Source organism: Macrotis lagotis, chromosome 1 (assembly GCF_037893015.1).
Source record: "Macrotis lagotis isolate mMagLag1 chromosome 1, bilby.v1.9.chrom.fasta, whole genome shotgun sequence".
Classification (NCBI taxonomy): Eukaryota; Metazoa; Chordata; class Mammalia; order Peramelemorphia; family Peramelidae; genus Macrotis; species Macrotis lagotis.
The window spans coordinates 492,930,330-492,948,523 of NC_133658.1; the positions used below are offsets into that span (position 1 = coordinate 492,930,330).

The window sequence follows — 18,194 nt, forward strand, 5'->3', positions numbered from 1 at the left end:
TTTAATCTCCTCCTTTGCCTCTTTACCTATCCTCTCATAAACTTTCATCTTCCTGAAAGATAAGAGTTATTTTCCCCTTCACTTGATAGCTTTTGATTTAAGTTACATCTCCTTTTATCTGCAATTTTTAAAAGCTTTAAATTACTGTATTTTTTATTACATATAAAGATAATTTTTAATATTTGTTTTTTTAAAATGTTGAGTTCCAAATTCTTCCCCCCCCCCGGACCCTCATTGAGAGAACAAACAATCTAATATAGATTATACGTGTGAAATCATGCAAAACATAATTTCATATTAGCCATATTGTGAAAGAAGACATTGATTGCATTCTCAGACAAATATCCTTTCTCTTTGTTTGGCAAGACTTGCCACTGAAGATTAGAGTTCTCCTATTTTATTATTTCTGATGTGAAAACAATAAATTTTGCTCTCACAATCCTCTTTTAAACCATTCAGAAATAGCATGCTGTGGTTCCAAGATTCCTTCAAAATCCATGTGAGATGCTGAATAATCTTGCTTTGTTTATAACATTTATTCATAGGTGCCAAAACTGTTTTGCATAATCTGGAGACCAAATTTCCTTATGTTATCAATGTTTTCCCTTATTGGTTTATCATCTTATTATTAAAGTCTTTGAGTTTCCTTTCTCCTAAGATCTTTGGTAATTTCAGTCTTTTTTTCAGTATTTTCTCCTGTGATGGTTCAGTCTGAGGCTGAATCTCAAAACATTTCAAACTCTTCCAAAACTGAGTTCTAAGGGGCATTTATATGGGGAGGAGGATCTGGCCCCATCTAAATGCTGGTCTCTTTCTCTCACCAGTAAAGACTCATAGAGCCCTACTTATATGTGCCTAGCCCATTTAGATACAAAAAAGTTTAAAGAAAGGGGAAAGATCATAAAAGGACTGCTCATCCCACTTAATAGTGTTGGAGAGGACAGAGAATAACACAAAATTCTAATTAAAAAACTGAGGTGGGAACCAGGAGGGATGGGAATTCAGGGAAGCATGGAAGGATTTGCATGAACCGATGCTGAGTGAGATGAGCAGAACCAGAAAAACACTGTACACCCTAACAGCAACATGGGGGTGATGATCAACTTTGATGGGCTTGGTCATTTCATCAGTGCAACAATCAGGGACAGTTTTGGGCTATCTTCAATGGAGAATACCATCTGTATCCAGAGAAACAACTGTAGGGTTTGAACAAAGACCAAAGACCATTACCTTGAATTTAGAAAAAAAAAAAGTTGTCTTATGTAATTTTGCTATCTCTCTTATACTTTATTTTTCTTCCTTAAGGATATGATTTCTCTCTCATCACATTCAACTTAGATCAATGTGTACCATGGAAACAATGTAAAGACTAACAGATTGCCTTCTGGGGGGTGGGGGAGGGTAGCAAGATTAGGGGGAAAATTGTAAAACTCAAAATAAATAAAATCTTTCTTAAAAAAAAAACTGAGGTGGGGCAGAGCCAAGATGGAGGCAGAAGGCCTTTCCCCAATAGCTCTCTGCAAAATATTTCAAAAGCCTTAAAATTATGACTCTAACTAAATTTTCAAGAGACGGGACCCACAGAAAGGTCCAGTGAGGCAATTCTCCAGACCAAGGTAACGTGGAAGACCATGGGAAGGCTCTGTTCCATGTGGTTGGAGGGGGTGGCAACATTCAGGAATGAAGGAGCTCCAGCTTTCTGGGAACAGCCTGTGGGGTGCCTGGGTCCCTGAGAATGCTGGCTCCTGGCAGCAGAAGCAGTTTCCTGACCTGCCAATCCAGGAAACACCAAGCACAACTTGGAAGATCAGCTGGGAAACCTCTGCCAGAGCAAGCATGAAGCCCAGGCCAGCATGGCCCTCCTCAGCATAGCTGGCCTTCAACACAGCCCAGATCCCAGGAAATGGAAGCAGGCCTGTGGAGTCCCCCAGCAGGAGCGACCTGGCAGCTGCTCCCTGAATGATCAGCCCACAGAAGGTAAGGGGGTAAGGGGAGACTGTCAAGGTCTGTCCTCTGGCCCTGGGATGGGACTCTGGGGCTTTGTCCATATTCAGACCCTGGTCACAATTTGGGCCCCCATGCAACCCCAGCAGAGTAGGGACCCTCATCACAGTTCCAGAGCAGAGGGAAGTGCTTGTGGTCATTCACAGACCATAGCACAGGCAGGAGAACAGCCAGAGCCTCACATACTGAAGTCCTTGTGGGGTGTCCCAATAATACTCAAAAACTCAGGAAGCACCCCAAAACCAGGCACAGGCTGGGAAAATGAATAAACAGGAAAAAAAAAGGAAACTGACCAAAGACAATTACTTTGGTCCCATGGAGGATCAAAATATACAATATGAAGATGACAAAGTCTAAGCTTCTGAATCTAAAGACTCCAAGAAATATAGAAGTTGCGCTCAGGTTATGACAGAGTTCAAAAAAAGATTTTGAAAATCAGGTAAGGGGGGTAGAGGAAAAATTAGGAAGAGAAATGAGATGCAGGAAAATCATGAAAACCAAATCAGCAGCTTAGTCAAGGAGATCCAAAAAACTGCTGAAGGAAACAACATATTAAAAACCAGTTTAGTCAAATGGATAAAACAATCCAAAAAAGTTAATGCATAGAAGAATGCCTTAAAGGGCAGAATTGGCCAGATGGAAAAGGAGATAAAAAAGCTCTCTGAGGAAAACTAATCTTTCAAATGTAGAATGGAGCTCAAGGAAGTTGATGACTTTGTGAGGAATCAAGACACAATAATTCAACACCAAAAGAATGAAAAATTAGAAGAAAATGTGAAATATCTCACTGAAAAAACAACTGATCTGGAAAACAGATCCAGAAGAGACAATTTAAAAATTATTGGGGTAACTTAAAGTCATGATCAGGAAAAGAGCTTTGACCTCATTTTTAAAGAATTTCTACAGGAAAATTGCCTTGATATTCTAGAAGCAGAGGGCAAAATAAAAATTGAGAGAATCCACCAATCTCCTCCTGAAAGAGATAAAACCCCAGGAATATTATAGCCAAGTTCCAGAATTCCCAAGTCAAAGAGAAAATATCACAAGCAGTCAGAAAGAAACAATTTAAGTATCGTGGAACTACAGTCAGGATTACACAGGATTACACAGCATCCATAGTAAGGGCTCATAGGGCTTGGAATATAACATTCCATAAGGCAAAAGAGCTTGGAATGCAACCAAGAATCAACTACCTAGCAGAACTGAACATCCTCTTCCAAGGGAAAAAAAAATGGACTTTCAATGAAATGGGAATTTCAAATGTTCCTGTTGAAATGAGCAGAGCTGAACAAAAGTCTGATCTTCAAGTACAGGAGTCAAGTGAAGCATAGAGAGGGGGAGAGCAGGGGGGATGTAGGTGATAGAGGAGAGGATAGATCATGGGAAAGGATAGTCAGATATAACACATTTTCTTTTTTACTTTTTGCAAGTGGGTGAGATTGGATAGCCTGTCCAGGACCAATGGGCTGGGTGTTTGCTGGGTCTCTGGGTGGGATATAGGTTTGGGGCCTTCTAACCCCAGGGCTGGTGCTCTGTCCACTGTGTCACTCAGCTGTCCCATAGCACATTTTTGAAGAGGGACGGAATGAAAGGAGAGAGAAAACATAATAAGTGGTAGTGGGGAGGAATGGATGGAGGGAATTACAATCAGCAACAGCAACTGGAAAAGTATGGAAATGACTTCTCTAATGGACTTGTGATAAAGAATGCGATCCACCCCAGAGATAGAGTTGATGGTATCAAAATAGACTGAAGCACATTTTTTTCTCTTTCTTTCACTTTATTTCTCATGAGATTTTATATTTTTGTGGGGGATTACTCTTAAACAAGAATATTTTAGTAATGTGGAAATAAAGAATAATTTTTAAAAAATGAGGTGAAAAATATAATGAAACAGAAGATGGCACAAAATACAATATATGAAGGAAACAAACATATACCAGACACTATTGCCAGTAGTAAACCTAGGAGAATGGTGCTATTGCTAAGCTCATTTTACTAAGAAAACTGAAGCAGATAGAGAGGTTAAATGACTTGCCCAGAGTTATAGAGCTTAAAATATTAAAGGGAAAGAGAATGTCAAGAAGAAAACACAGAAGTATGTAATCCCACAATAACAAGCAAAGTCTCGGAGAAAAAAAAGTTTTTTGAATGAGATTTGCTACAAAATTTCAAGTGAGAGTTTAGGAAGAAAAAATAATAAATTGCTAAAAACAGATAATAGAAACTCTTGCCCAATAAATGGAGTCCTTGAAAAATGAGCAAGCAGAACCCAATGACTCTATGAGGCAATAAATATTGGGTCAAAATCAAAAGATTTGAAAAAGAAGAGAATATTAATCTACTATAAAGAAAACCTGCCTTGGCAAACAATTCTAGGAGAGATAATTTAAGAATCATCAACTCACTAAAAACTATGACTAAAGGAAAAGTCTAGACACAATATTTCAAGAAATCATGAAAAAATAACTTCCCAGACCTATTAGAACCAGAGAAAGTAGAAAGAATCCTTTGATCATCTCTTAGAAGAAAGCCCAGAAATAACAGACAAAATTCAGAAATTCCAGGTCAAAGGAAAAAATATTACCTGTAGCCAATGTATTTCAATCAGTACATAAGATTGGGCAATGATTATTTTAAAGGGAAGAAAATCTTGAAATAAGATATTCCAAAAGTTAAACAATAAAGGCTTTAAAAAACCCCTAAAAATATAATCATAAAAGGGGGAAATAGTCAAGTCCTATGAAAAAATAAGAACAGAATAGATTTTTTTGAAATACAAACATAGGGGACAAAAGAAATTAAGAAAGATAAATACACATCAATTAGAAAGGGCTAAAATTGTAATGGAGAACTGACATTCTAATAGAAAAGACAAGTGACCTTCCAGAATCCTAAAGTCTTCAAGGCTTTAAGAGGGGAAGTATAAGAGCAGAAGGATTAAGCACATATTTACTCAGTTTGGTTGGTTTTCAGAATAAATGAAAAGGGGAAACAAATGCATTAAGGAATAAATGAGAAATAAGAAAAGAGCTAAGTTCAGAAAAATGGGATGCATATGGAGAACAGTAAATAAATACAGAGGATCTTGATGATGATGATGATGTTTTGTCTTTTGTTCTTAAAGAAGACCATGACATGATTGAGATGATGCCATAAGGAAATGAATTAGATTTGAGTGAGGGGGTGCTGTGCTAAATCAGCCTCATAGTCTCCTTCAGAACCATCCATTGGGAAATCAGGGTGACTGGAGATGACTCCAGATGCGAGTCAATCAGGGTCAATTGACTTGCCCAAGATTAAAGTTAGTAAGTGTCAAGTGAGTGAGACCAGGTATGAACTTAGGTCCTCCTAACTCCAGGGCTGGTGTTCTTTCTTTCCCCTGCAGGATCTAGATATAAATGAATTATCAAAAGAAAAAATTCTTATTTTTAACAGATTCACAGGATAATTCAATCAAACTTTTCAAGAAAAATTAGTATCAGTATTTCACAAATTAATTTCAAAAATTGAAAAAGTACTCTACCAGAATCATCAGAGAAATATAAACCACAGAAGGAAAACTGTTGCATAATATCATTAATGATATTAATATTTAACAAAAATCCTATCAAAAAGATTATAGTGACTTATCCAAAAAACCAATCATTTTGATTAAGTAGAATTTTTATTTTATTTTATTTTTTTTAGGTTTTTTGCAAGACAAATGGGGTTAAGTAGCTTGCCCAAGGCCACACAGCTAGGTAATTATTAAGTGTCTGAGACCAGATTTGAACCCAGGTACTCCTGACTCCAGGGCCGGTGCTTTATCCACTGCACCACCTAGCTGCCCCAATTAAGTAGAAGTTATAACAAGCACAGTTGAACATTAGGAAAACAAACAACATAATCACATTAAAAATCAAAGCATACAAAGGCACACAATCTCAATAGATGTAGGAAAAAGTCTTGGATAAAGAATTTTTTTTATGTTAAAAAACAAATCTTGTACTTGGATATAATGAACCTCACAAGTATAAAATTAGGGAAGTATTATTAGACATTAGTTCTAAAAATTATCTAGAGCTTATGGTAGACTGTAAGACCATGAGTTGGCAATATCATATGATAGCTAACAAAGCTAATGCAATCTTGGATTGCATTAAGCAAGGAATAAATTCTAGAAATAGAAAGATAATACTTTTGTCAGACCTTACCTAGACATTGCATTCAATTCTGTAGGTTAGTTTCAGAAAAACATCGAGAAGCTAAGAGGACAACAAGGATCATAAAAGACCTTGGGTTCATGTCATATTTGGATCAGTTGAAATGCCTAAACATTTTTTTTGTCTGAATGATGGAAGATTTGGGAAAGTGGAGAAAAATTATATTATAATTGTCTTTAAGCATGTGAAGGACTGTGATAGTAGACAAATCTGTTCTCTTTGACTCCAGAGGTCAAAACAAGATCAAAACAGCAGGTAGAAGGTACAAAGAGGCAAATTTTGACCTAAGGTCAGAATAAAAATGTTAATCATTAGATCTCTCCAAAAGCAGAATAGGCTACTTAGAGAAATGATGGGTTTCCTCTCTCTAGAAGTCTTTAAACAGAAGACCATTAGTCAAGTATGTTTTTTCACTTTTATTTATTTAAGGCAATGAGTTTAAGTGACTTGCCCAAGGTCACACAGCTAGGCAATTATTAAGTGTGTGAGGTCAAATTTGAACTCAGGTCCTCTTTTCTCCAGGGCCAGTACTCTATCCACTGTGCCACCTAGTTGCCCCCCCTATTGTTTTTGATTATAGGTTGACTCAAGCATTTGTTGAGGTCCCTTATAATTACCTAGTTCTGTGATTCTTAAAGTATGGAGTCTTGCTGTGCAGGGATTCTGATCAAACTGTCATACTTTTTAGCTCCTAGTTTGGAAGAGATTGAAAAGGAGATTAAGAAGGCATCCCACCACAGAGGACTTAGATTTCCTTCTCTCTTCTCAGTTTCCTATTTCCCAGTGCAATGACAAATGTGATTTAATGAAATTTTAATTTGTAAGACCTCTTCTATTCCTAAATCTTTATGGTCTTATCAAACTTCATCAAAAAGACAAACCTAAAATTAATCAAGTTGTCATGTACAGATACTAGTTTAGAAAACAAACACATCATTTGAGCATTTTCAATGAAAAGTTAAAAACTTCAAAGCAAACAATAGGACATCAAAATAAAGCAGTTATAAACTTTATTGTTATCTGGACTTTTAAAAAACAAAAAAGGAAGGGGGGCATATTAAAACATAGCCAGTTCTAAACAGTTCAGATATTTCCTATCACAGAAAATATGTATACAGCCAGTAAAAGTATACATAGTATATTAACATTTATCAATACATTGCACACCAGTTCATTCTAAGCAGGATGAATACACACCGAGGCAAGTCCTACAATAACTTTGTCTTACTATAATAGAACTTCTCTAATGAGATTGATTTTAAAAATATTAGATTGGTTTTTAAAAAAAATGACAGAATGACATTCAAATAAGAAATGTTTCATTGAAGAGTTTGCCTCATGGAAGATTACATTATTCCAAGGAAGCTGCAATTTTGGGATTTTCCTCTTCTGAAGCAGCTTTCTGAAGCAGATTAAAAGTCTTATAAAACATCACTCACTTTAACCAAAAATCATTTGGAGCAAATCAGATGGGAAAAATGGATGTTCAAAAGAGGATAATACTGTTTTCATTTAAAAGAAAATTAGGTAAATGAAAAAAAAAGCAATGAGTTTTCAAATGTTTTATGTAAGCCTTGCCTAGAGTGACTAACTTTGAAGGGCAGCTCATTAGAATATAAATTCTTATTTTTGTGACTGTTTTAAGCCTCATTACTTTATTCTACTGACTTAATACAGTAAGTAGTTCATGGATTATCCTCTACTTTTAGAAAATTTAAATTTCTAAGTTTTTTTCTTTCATCTTAAAAACAATGTAAAACATACCATTATACATGCTTGCTGAAACTGACATTAAATCTTTACAAAATATACAACCACTATTTACACTATGGAATAAATTTAGGGAATTGACCTCTAATTTCATTTATATCAGGGAACTCCCAGGTGAGGAAACTTCCTCGAGGCAGCACCTTCAGCTCTTTGAGGGTTTGCTAGAAGACCGGTATGCCAGAACTAAAACAAAATGGAGGCATGGAGAGGCCTATTCCAACATATCCAAGTTTGTCTGACATCAAATCATCTATTATTCCTCCCCTACTCCATGTCTACAGTGAGTAATCAAAGAGCTCGTCTTTACAGAGTAGACATCATAAAGTTGTATGTAACTCAATTATCAATGTTTCATAAACATATCATTGCAGAAATTGAAAGACCGATCACACAGGTACATCATTTCTCACACGTAGCACATGGATCAGCTTAAATGTAAGGAGGCAAAAGACATTCCAACCAACATTACTTCAGATTAAGATTCCGCTAACTTCTCCATGGTAACAGATTACATGCCCAAAGAAAAGTTTAAAATGATAAAAAAAAATGGTGACTACAATGCTGATGGCTTAGACACTCATCTTCTTATACCATCCTTGGCCAATGATACCTGAATTCCTGAGACAAGTTGTTTATAGCTGGGTAGCTAATTAACATTCTCTTGTTTTACTAACAAAAGAATGGGGCAAGAACCCCAAACAAGGCCCTTCCGCACCCTACAGATTGAGACATAAAACGAAGACTCATTTAGGACCAATCTAAGTCTTACTTCGACGTAACAATGTGGCAATTGGACTATTGCCACGTTGTTCCACTAACTGTTGACTGGTCTGAAATTTGAGACCTTGAAGATTGATATGTGCCCCATGCTTTAACAAGACCTCCACAGTCTTTGCATGCCTGCCCCGGGCTGCCAAATGCAGTGCAGTGTGTCCTTCATCATCAAACAGGTTTATGTTGTCTGAAGTAAGTAGTTCCTCCACCACTTCAGAATGCCCATTGGCAGCAGCAAGGTGGAGGGCTGTCTGGTTAAGGGGCCCCCCAACTAAGATATCAGCTTTTTCTTCCATCAACAATTTAGCAGTGGCAAGGTGTCCATTTTGGGAAGCCAAATGGAGGGCAGTATAGCCCTCTGCTGTCATAGCTTCCTTCTCTGCCCCCCGGTTGAGGAGCAATCTGGACGTGCTTGTGTGACCAGTTTCTGCAGCAATGTGGAGGGGAGTCTGCATAAGCTGATTCCGGATGTTGACATCAGACTGTAGGTCAATGAGAATCCGTGCCACACGGTAATGACCTCGCTGGGCTGCCAGGTGCAGTGGGGTTCTCCCATCCAGGGTCTGTGCATTCACACTCACACCTGGCTGTTTGGCAAGGAGCTTCACAATGGGTAGGTGACCTTGCCAGGCAGCATAGTGCAGAGGCATCCAATCATCCTTCCCCTGGAGAGTCACATCCACCCCCCTCCTCAGAAGGATGCGCACAATGTTCTCTTGTCCATGCTGACAGGCAATATGCATAGGAGTCCTCCCCTCAAAATCAACCTCATTAAAAGAGGCATTCTTATCTAACAGGAGCCTGAGACTGGATTCATCCCCATTTTGAGCAGCAAAGTGCAGAGCTGTCCACTGATCTTCATCCTTAGCATTGACATTTATCTTCCTGGCCAGAATAAGTTCAATCACATTCTTGACTCTCTTTTCTATGGCCACATGAAGAGGGGTTGAGCCCTTTCTGTTGGTTAGATTGGGATTGGCATTATTCAGAAGGAGCCACTTGACACATTCCTCCTGGCCTGCTTCCACTGCCAGATGGAGGAGACTGGAATTCCCATCTAGCACCAGGTCAACATCCTGGGGTTGAAGGATCTTCATCAACTTGCTAGTATCACCAGACATGATTGCTTCTGCAAGCTTTCTCTTCTGAATATCAGTTGTACTGATATCTGGGAAAGAAAGGGAAACATTGTTTTGTTTTGTTTTTAGTCTGGGATCTATTTGTAAGTAAGATGTAATATATTCTATTATGCTCAATTTTTAGCATGATAAAGGTTTCATATCAAAAAGAACATTAAGTGCTCTCACCTGAGATAGTAAATTATTCTGTTATTTTATTTAAAGATAAAATTTAGGCAACTCACTTTTTTATAGCAATTTATCATTTAGAAGTGCTTTCCTCCCAATTGCCTTCTCAAGAAATGGGTAAATAACTCAGGGTAGGTAGAAAATGACAAAGGATTTGAACTTAGATCTTTGACTCTAACAATAGCTAGCATTTGTATAATGCTTTAAGGTTTGTAAAGTCCTGTTTATCTATTGTATCATTTAATCCTCATAATTCTGTGTGTGGATGTTTTTATGATACCCATTTTACAGAGGAGAAAACTAAGGTTAAGAGGTTCAGTGACAATTTCAGCATTGTACTTTTGTGCATTATATCACGTTTCAAAGTCTCTGCCCTTATGAAGTTTACTCTAGAGAGATATGAAGTAATCACTGTAATATAACTGCAATATATAGTCAAACATGATAAGGATATTAGGGGAGATAAAAACAAAGGACAATCAGAATGGGGGGAAAGGGGAAATGGATGACTTCTTGTAGGAGGTAACATTATTTAAAATCTAATTAAAATTGATACTCAGTCTTCCAATTAAAGAAAATTAATTTTTTTTAGGTTTTTTTTTTTGCAAGGCAACCGGGGGTTAAGTGGCTTGCCCAAGGCCACACAGCTAGGTAATTATTAAATGTCTGAGACTGGATTTGAACCCAGGTACTCCTGACTCCAGGGCCAGGGCTTTATCCACTGTGCCACCTAGCCACCCCCCTAAGAAAACTAATTTTTAAAGAAAGCTTCTTCTTATTGAAGACAGAGGATCCACAGAAAGATAAGTCAAAAGCATTGAATTTAACATTTAAAAGCTTAATCTTACATTATGGGCAAAGACAATTCACTCCCTAAAGCTAGTAAAAGTTCATGGTTAACTCTGAAGAGAGGACCTTTCTTCTCTTCAAGGGTACAAAAGAACAAATGGTAAAATGACAATCTTTTTTCTTTTCAAATAACCTATCTTCCATTTCAGTAAGAAAAAATAATCAGCATTTGCCTCACAATTTAAGATGATGCACTCAATATTTAACTCACTTTTCTTGAACTCATGAAAATGAGATTCCTGTCCCTCAATTTTTTTACTCACTCCCCTTCTATATACACACAAATAATTTTATCTTACTGATAAATTATGTTCCTTGCTCTCAATATAATTTATTATGATAAGAATTATACTCAAATAAACACAATTAGACTATGTAATGCAATTTTAAAAGTCAAAGATCAAATGAAAGCAAAATCATTTTCAACAAGAAGAAATTTACAAGGCTTCATGAAGAAAGGAGCAGGAAAAACCAGGCTTAACCCTTAGGAATAGCATTCTGAGTTGAACCAAAGACTAAAAAATACTTATATACGAAGATTGAATTTTGGTTATAAAGAATACATTCTCAAACTCATCTAAGATATTTAGAGGAACCTTAAAATCTAATCTACCTTCTCAATGGAATCTCATACTATTCATCATCATACACACTATGATCCAAATAAATTCAATGCCCCTCAAATGCATCTCATGTCACACATTCCCATTTCTGTTCCTTTGTTCATGTTGTCCTCTAAGCCTGTAATGCTTTCTCTGCCTCTAAAATCAGCTTAACATCTTATCCCATCCCTCAAAGTTCAATCTCCACTTCTTCCTCCATGAAGTCTTTCTTGATCTCACATTGGAAATTATACTTTCAAAAGATCTATGATTTTATAATTTGAATAATTTATTTCTGTACACAGTTTATCATACTGAATTATGTCACTTGAGGATAATGAATATAATTGTTTTTGTTATCTTCCTAAGCACTTCCATAGTATATTGTAGAAGAGACTATTTTAAACATTTATTATTATTTATTTAATGTAATTACATGCTGAATGTCACTATGATGTACAAATCTTCTGAGTTGCTTTGCTTTTCCATTCTCCCAGCATTCCAAATAAACTTGTCCATCCTTGTACTACCGGTCAAACTGAGATAAATCTATAGAATTCTTTGCCATTACCCTGCTGTCTCACCTCCACCTATTGAAATCTTATACATCTATTGAGGCCCTAATTTTCATGCTTTCCACATCCTCTCAACTCAAGGAGAAGTGACTTATATAATTATATTCAAATATTAAATCATATTTTTCAAATATTTATTGATTGCATAAGATACCGTTATAAATTGAATGAATGGAAAGAAAGATAAAAGAAATTATTGCACATGTTTTGTTGTTAAATATCTAGCTAAATGTTACACTGTATAGTTGTTCATAGACTATTTAGCATTCTGGACCTTTAAACTGTCTCCCAGACAATGTGTCTTACTTACCACTTGTGGAATTCTCTCGTTCAAAAGAAAGAGATAGGGATCCTCTAGAAGAAAAGGCTGAATCCACTGAAGATACACCAGAAAGTCTTTTGCCACTGCTGGAAGATGCAAGTTTTGATTCAGAAGAACTACGACTCAGTTCTTCTGAGTGTTTTATACTTTGAGAAATTCCAGAATCCAACTGGGACAGTAACTCTGAAAGACTGTAGTCTTTATCAAATGTTGGTGTAGATGCACCCTTAAATTGAGCTGGGATGGACATTACCTAGAAAAGGAGGAAGAGAAAAATGAATTAAGAGATTAATTTTCCTACCTGCTTACCCTAGCACTTTCATATAAACATATAAAACCATAGGAAATTACTAGAGGTGAAGAGAAAGACAAAGACTATGATGTTATAGAAAAGAGGATAATGATTTAATTCACTTCTAAGGAGTTTGGATTTATCACCTATGTTTTACTAATATTCAATTTTATAATTATAGGAGTTAACTTTAATAAGAACACAGAACAAGAGACTGAAATAAAGCAGGATAGATTTTTTTGTTGTTGTTGTCACTGTTGAAAGGGGAGTTCAATTCCAAGTTGGATAGGAGGAGGACACTTTCAGATGTAAAAACAAAAAACATCAAGGAAACTTTTTTTTAATTGGGAAACGAAATTAAAAAAGTATAGGCTACTGAAATAACCTGAAAATGCATCTAGTACTATTACTAGGACTATAATTCTTCTGGCTACCTCATAATGTCATAGACATTTGGAATCACCCAATCTCACACCATTTGACAGATGAAACGGGTCCAGAAAGGTGACTTGCTCAAGGTCACAAAATTGGGGTTTGCAATATTTACTTGGGTATAAGTTCAGGATAAAGTCTGAGATCAAGTTGCAAGAGGAGTCAGGAGGTCTGGCAAGAATTTTTGTGTGGCTTCCTCACTTGACTCACCCTCTCCCTTGGGCTATTTGTCAGTCACTGCATTCCATGCCAGTTTTTCTACATAGTTAGATGTACAGAGACTTCTGATATGTTGAGTTACAAATATGTCCAACTTTCTCAAGTTGTTATCCTACATCTCTCTTCCTTTTCTGACTAACTCCCCAAAAAACAGAAACAAAAACAACCCTGTCTACACTTGACTCTTCATTTACTTCTTACACCTTTCTATCTGACTTTGGACCTACCTTATTATTCAATTGAAACTGGTCTCTACAGTTACCAATGATCTGTTTCCCAAATTTGATGGCCTTTTCCCAATCCTCAACCTTGAGTATGTTACATTATCTTTCCAGCTTTATAGTACACATTCAGTCAAATTGGCCTTCTTTCCATTTCTCACATAAGGTACTTCATTTCTTCTCTTTGTCTTTGCAGTGACTGTTCCCTAGACCTGAAAAATACCTCCCTTCTCACTTCTGAGAATCCCTTATCTGAGTCAAAACTCAGTTTAAGTACAACCATCTACAAGTTTTTCCCAATTCTCCTAGCTCCTAGTACCCTCAATCCCCAAAATACCTTTTATGTATTCTCTGTGTTTGTATTTTATATAATTCCTGTTTGTCTTACTATAAGTTAAACTTGAAAGCAGTTCCATTTTTGCTTTTATTTCACCAGGCCTAACACACTGCTTGGTGATTAATACTTGTTTATTAATACTTTTTCTTCTTCATCCATATTATGTCTCTAAACAAGATTGTGTATATCTTATCTTGAATCTTCTGTCTCCACACTTTCTCAATGGTTAATTTCATCAGCTTTCATGAGTTTAGACACCAACTTTATAGATGACCCCTCAATTTTGATATTAATTCTCTTAAACTTCTAGTCTTGCCTCACCAAATATTTTTTGCACATTTCAGACCAGAAGACCCACAGACATCTCAAATTCAACAAGTCAAAACTGACACAATGGATAAAGAACTGGACTTGAAGTTAGGAACATCTCAATTCAAATGATGCAACATATATGTTCCAGCTGTAAAATGAGGACACTGAATTTGACAGTGTCTAAAATTCCTTCCAACCTTAAACCTAGATCCCATAAATTTTGAAATTTCCCTATATTATTCTCTAGAACACTGATAGTGTTCAGTTACCTGGGTTCACAAGCATATCAATATCTTTGACTTCTCATTCTCCTTTACCTCATACAATCAACTATTAAAAATTGTTATTTCTATCTTTTACATACAACTACTTTCTATTCATGGCTACCCATTATTGGTTCAGTCCTTCATAATCCCTCACGTTATTACAATAACTTTCTAAAGATCTTCCTAACTTAAATTTCTTCCCATTCTGAGTCATCTAAGTTATGATAGCTGCCAAAATTATGTCCTTATATAAAAGTCTGACCACCTTACTCCTCTACTCAGTAAACTTCAGAGTCTCTCTCTTACCTCTAGGATAAAATGTAAACTTCTTTGGTGTTTAAAGGCCTTTGCAACTTGGTCCTGAGTGACCTCTCTTCAAACTATTCCCCTCTTCTTCATCCGGCCAAATTGGCATCTTTACTCACACAATTCCTTGAAAGACATTTTATTTTCCATCTCCATACCTTTAAATAGTGATACTTGGAATGCACTCTCCTACTCACTTTTGCCTTTTATAACCCTTACTTCATTCAAGACTCAAATACTACTTTTCATATGAAAAAACTTCCCCTTGCTTCATCAATTTATCATCTTCTTTCCAAATTAACTTATTTATTTTGTATATATTTCATATATGGCTACATATTTCCATGTTACATGTACAAATAGAATGAAGACTAATTGAGGGCAATGATGAATTAATATTGACTTTTTATTAGCAGGACCTAGCCTAATATACAGTATTGACAATAGCATCATAACCTTCACTCAAGTGTTCTACATTGTGGTTTGGAGGTGACTACCTTCTTGAAAACTCTGCTACTAGAACACAAGCCCTGAGAAGTACCATTAAAGCTAGAAATGCTTTACAATTCTAGTCTAAGAATAAACTGTGTTTCTTTTGTAGAAAAAGTAGTCAAGCTAAGTTCAGAAAGGCCCATCACCAGAATTCTGACCATCCACTACTGAACATTATTTAGTCAAAATTGCCATCTCCACTGATAAACATAAAATTGCGTTTTGAAGATACAATATTAAAGTATGGATTAGTAGTCAAATTTCTTACAGTCAACACTTGATAAACAGTTCTAGAATATGTGTGGGACACTATGCTAAGCCTTGGGGATACAAAAATTTTTTAAAAAGTCAGAATACAGCTCATAAGAAAATCATCTTTTGACCATTAAAAAGGTATTTAACTTGAAAAGTCGCCACATGTGTACAAAGAATACATACATACACACACACATACACACGATAATATATGTAAAGGGCTTTGCAAACTTTAATGTAAATGTTAACTACTTACATTAGTACAACATATATACAAACAAAACAGGATAAATTTTGTAATGAGCAAAGGGATTTGTTAATACATGCAGCAAAAGACTTCAAACAGTTTTCAAGAATGCATTATCAAATGACTGTCATCTATAACAATACCGGGTGGGCATCACAAAGTATAAAAATATTTGGTGTCTAGCATTCCCTAATGATGAAGATGGTAAAGAAGAGGGAAATGTTTGTGGTTTCTATGTATCACCAAAGACTAGCACAGTATCTTGCATAAAATTGGTATTTAATAAGTTGGTTTAATTGCTAATTTAATAGGAGGTTAGATATGGTACTAGATTCCTTTATTATGACAAATCCTAATATCCTCCCTTAAAAGTCTGCAAATTAGTCCCTCATCTTTTGGATCACTAATAAGTAGAACATAACTATTCATAGGTTATGAAACATAGTGCTTCCTGATAGGTGAACACAGAATCATAAGATGTCCAAGTTGGTTAGAGGGGGGGTCTTTCAACAGAGGCAATGTAGTCTAACCTATGCATAGGAGAAATCAGAATCAGAATCTCACACTTTAATTCAGCATGATTAAAATCTCTATCAAGGGGCGGCTAGGTGGTGCAGTGGATAGAGCACCGGTCCTGGAGTCAGGAGTACCTGAGTTCAAATCTAGCCTCAGAAACTTAATAATTACCTAGCTGTGTGGTCTTGGGCAAGCCACTTTAACCCTATTGCCTTGCAAAAACTAAAAAAAAAAAATCTATCAAAATAGTTTATAGTGATTTTTCCAATTAACATGCATAGTTCATAATATTTTCCCTTTATTTCAGATCAAAGAATTATACTGAAGTCCTTACCACCATTGCTTGATACCTAACTCACAATAAAAATTTCCAGATTAACTATTTAATCCAAAATCCTTTTACTGAATGGTTCCCATAAGCTTTCCTATTCTAATTTATCTATAATTCATTTGCTCTTGCCTATATTGCTTACATTGTTTGGGTTCAGGAAAGAGAACAATAGCTCTGGCTTACAGAATTACCTGGTTAGAAAGGAAAGGAAATGGACCAATAGCACCAAGCTCTAGGCTAACCATTTTACAAAAATATTATCTCACTAAATCCTCACTTGAGAGGCAGGTGCTGTCATTATTCTTTATATTTTAGTTTAAGAAACGGAGGCAGACAAAGGTTAAGTGATTTGCCTAGCATCAAACTAGGCATTGCTAGGTAAGTGTCTAATTCTGGTTTGAATGCAGGACTTTTAGACTCCAAGCCTAGCTCTCTATCTACTGGGTCATGTAGTATCCTCAGACGACCCTGAAGCCTTAACAAAGGACGTGAAAGCTTGTAACAAAAGCATCAACCTAGGGGAAAGAAGGCCCAAAGTCCCTTTGAATAGACCAATAATGAAAAAACTAGCTTAGAATAAAAATGGAGTAAAATTCCCTCAGTGCTCTAAGGGAAAGGCTGAAGATAAGTCTGACAAACTGCCATGACTGTCTTATTTTCTAAGTGTTATTTTCATGTGTGTGTACTTTGTCACCAAACACGTTATACTGGAAAAAGTCATCAATGTAAGAGTCAGAAAAACCTAGATTTAAATCCAGTTCTAACATTCACTAGCTATGAGACTTAGAGCAAGCTATTTAATCTCTACGTTTCAATTTCTACATCTGTAAAATAGGGACATGTCCTTGAGGAGTCAATGAGAGTATATCTATAAAATACTTTTGAATGTGACCTACTATAATTATTTTCTATTACCCTGTTATCCCTTTCCCTATATTCAAGGAACTTGAAATGACTCACCTAATATCAGATAATCTACTTATTTAGGAAATCTGTTCCACTTTTATGACCCTAAAGTTGTTCAGCTGTGTGCTTAGAATAATACTAAGTACATGGAGGCATTGAATAAATGTTTACATATTGATTTAAGAATAAATGATGTACCCTTTATCACATCTTGAACAATGACAAATGATTCTGCATCTCAAATCCTAAGAAAGATATAAAAAAACAAGTCATTTGATCTTTTAACCAATTTAAAAAAAGCTCATTGAAAAGGATGAGTGTGCTTCAAAGTGTCAACATCCTACAGTGACCGAGCACTCAAAACATTAATATCATACTTTCCCAGAGGAACAATAGGAAACTCAGAGAAGTAAGAAATTAGTGTAGAGTTGCCACCCCACCAGGGGCCTAGAGGATGAAAGACCTTATTGTTTCATTTTCTGAAATGAGTATGTACATGCATATAATTATAAATTTATAATTAAAATGATACTTGAAAGGTCATCTAGTTCTGCATGTCTAACATCATGTAGATAGGTATCAAAGGCAAAATGTAAACTTTTGACTCTAAAGCCAGGGTAGGTTTTCTACAGAAACATACATTTCAGGGAACTA

General features: G+C 36.0%; 1 protein-coding gene across 1 annotated transcript in view; it reads right to left on the bottom strand.

Moving 5' to 3' along the window:
- Nucleotides 1-5,859: 5,859 nt before the first annotated feature.
- Nucleotides 5,860-18,194, bottom strand: part of RIPK4 (receptor interacting serine/threonine kinase 4) — a 59,148-nt gene continuing 46,813 nt past the window's right edge. Inside the window, exons 7-8 of the mRNA XM_074213841.1 lie at nucleotides 12,397-12,661; nucleotides 5,860-9,921 (exon numbers count right to left, since the gene is read on the bottom strand). Of these exons, the coding sequence (XP_074069942.1) occupies nucleotides 8,738-9,921; nucleotides 12,397-12,661 (1,449 nt within the window). The 3' untranslated portion in view covers nucleotides 5,860-8,737. The remainder of the gene's footprint in view (nucleotides 9,922-12,396; nucleotides 12,662-18,194) is intronic.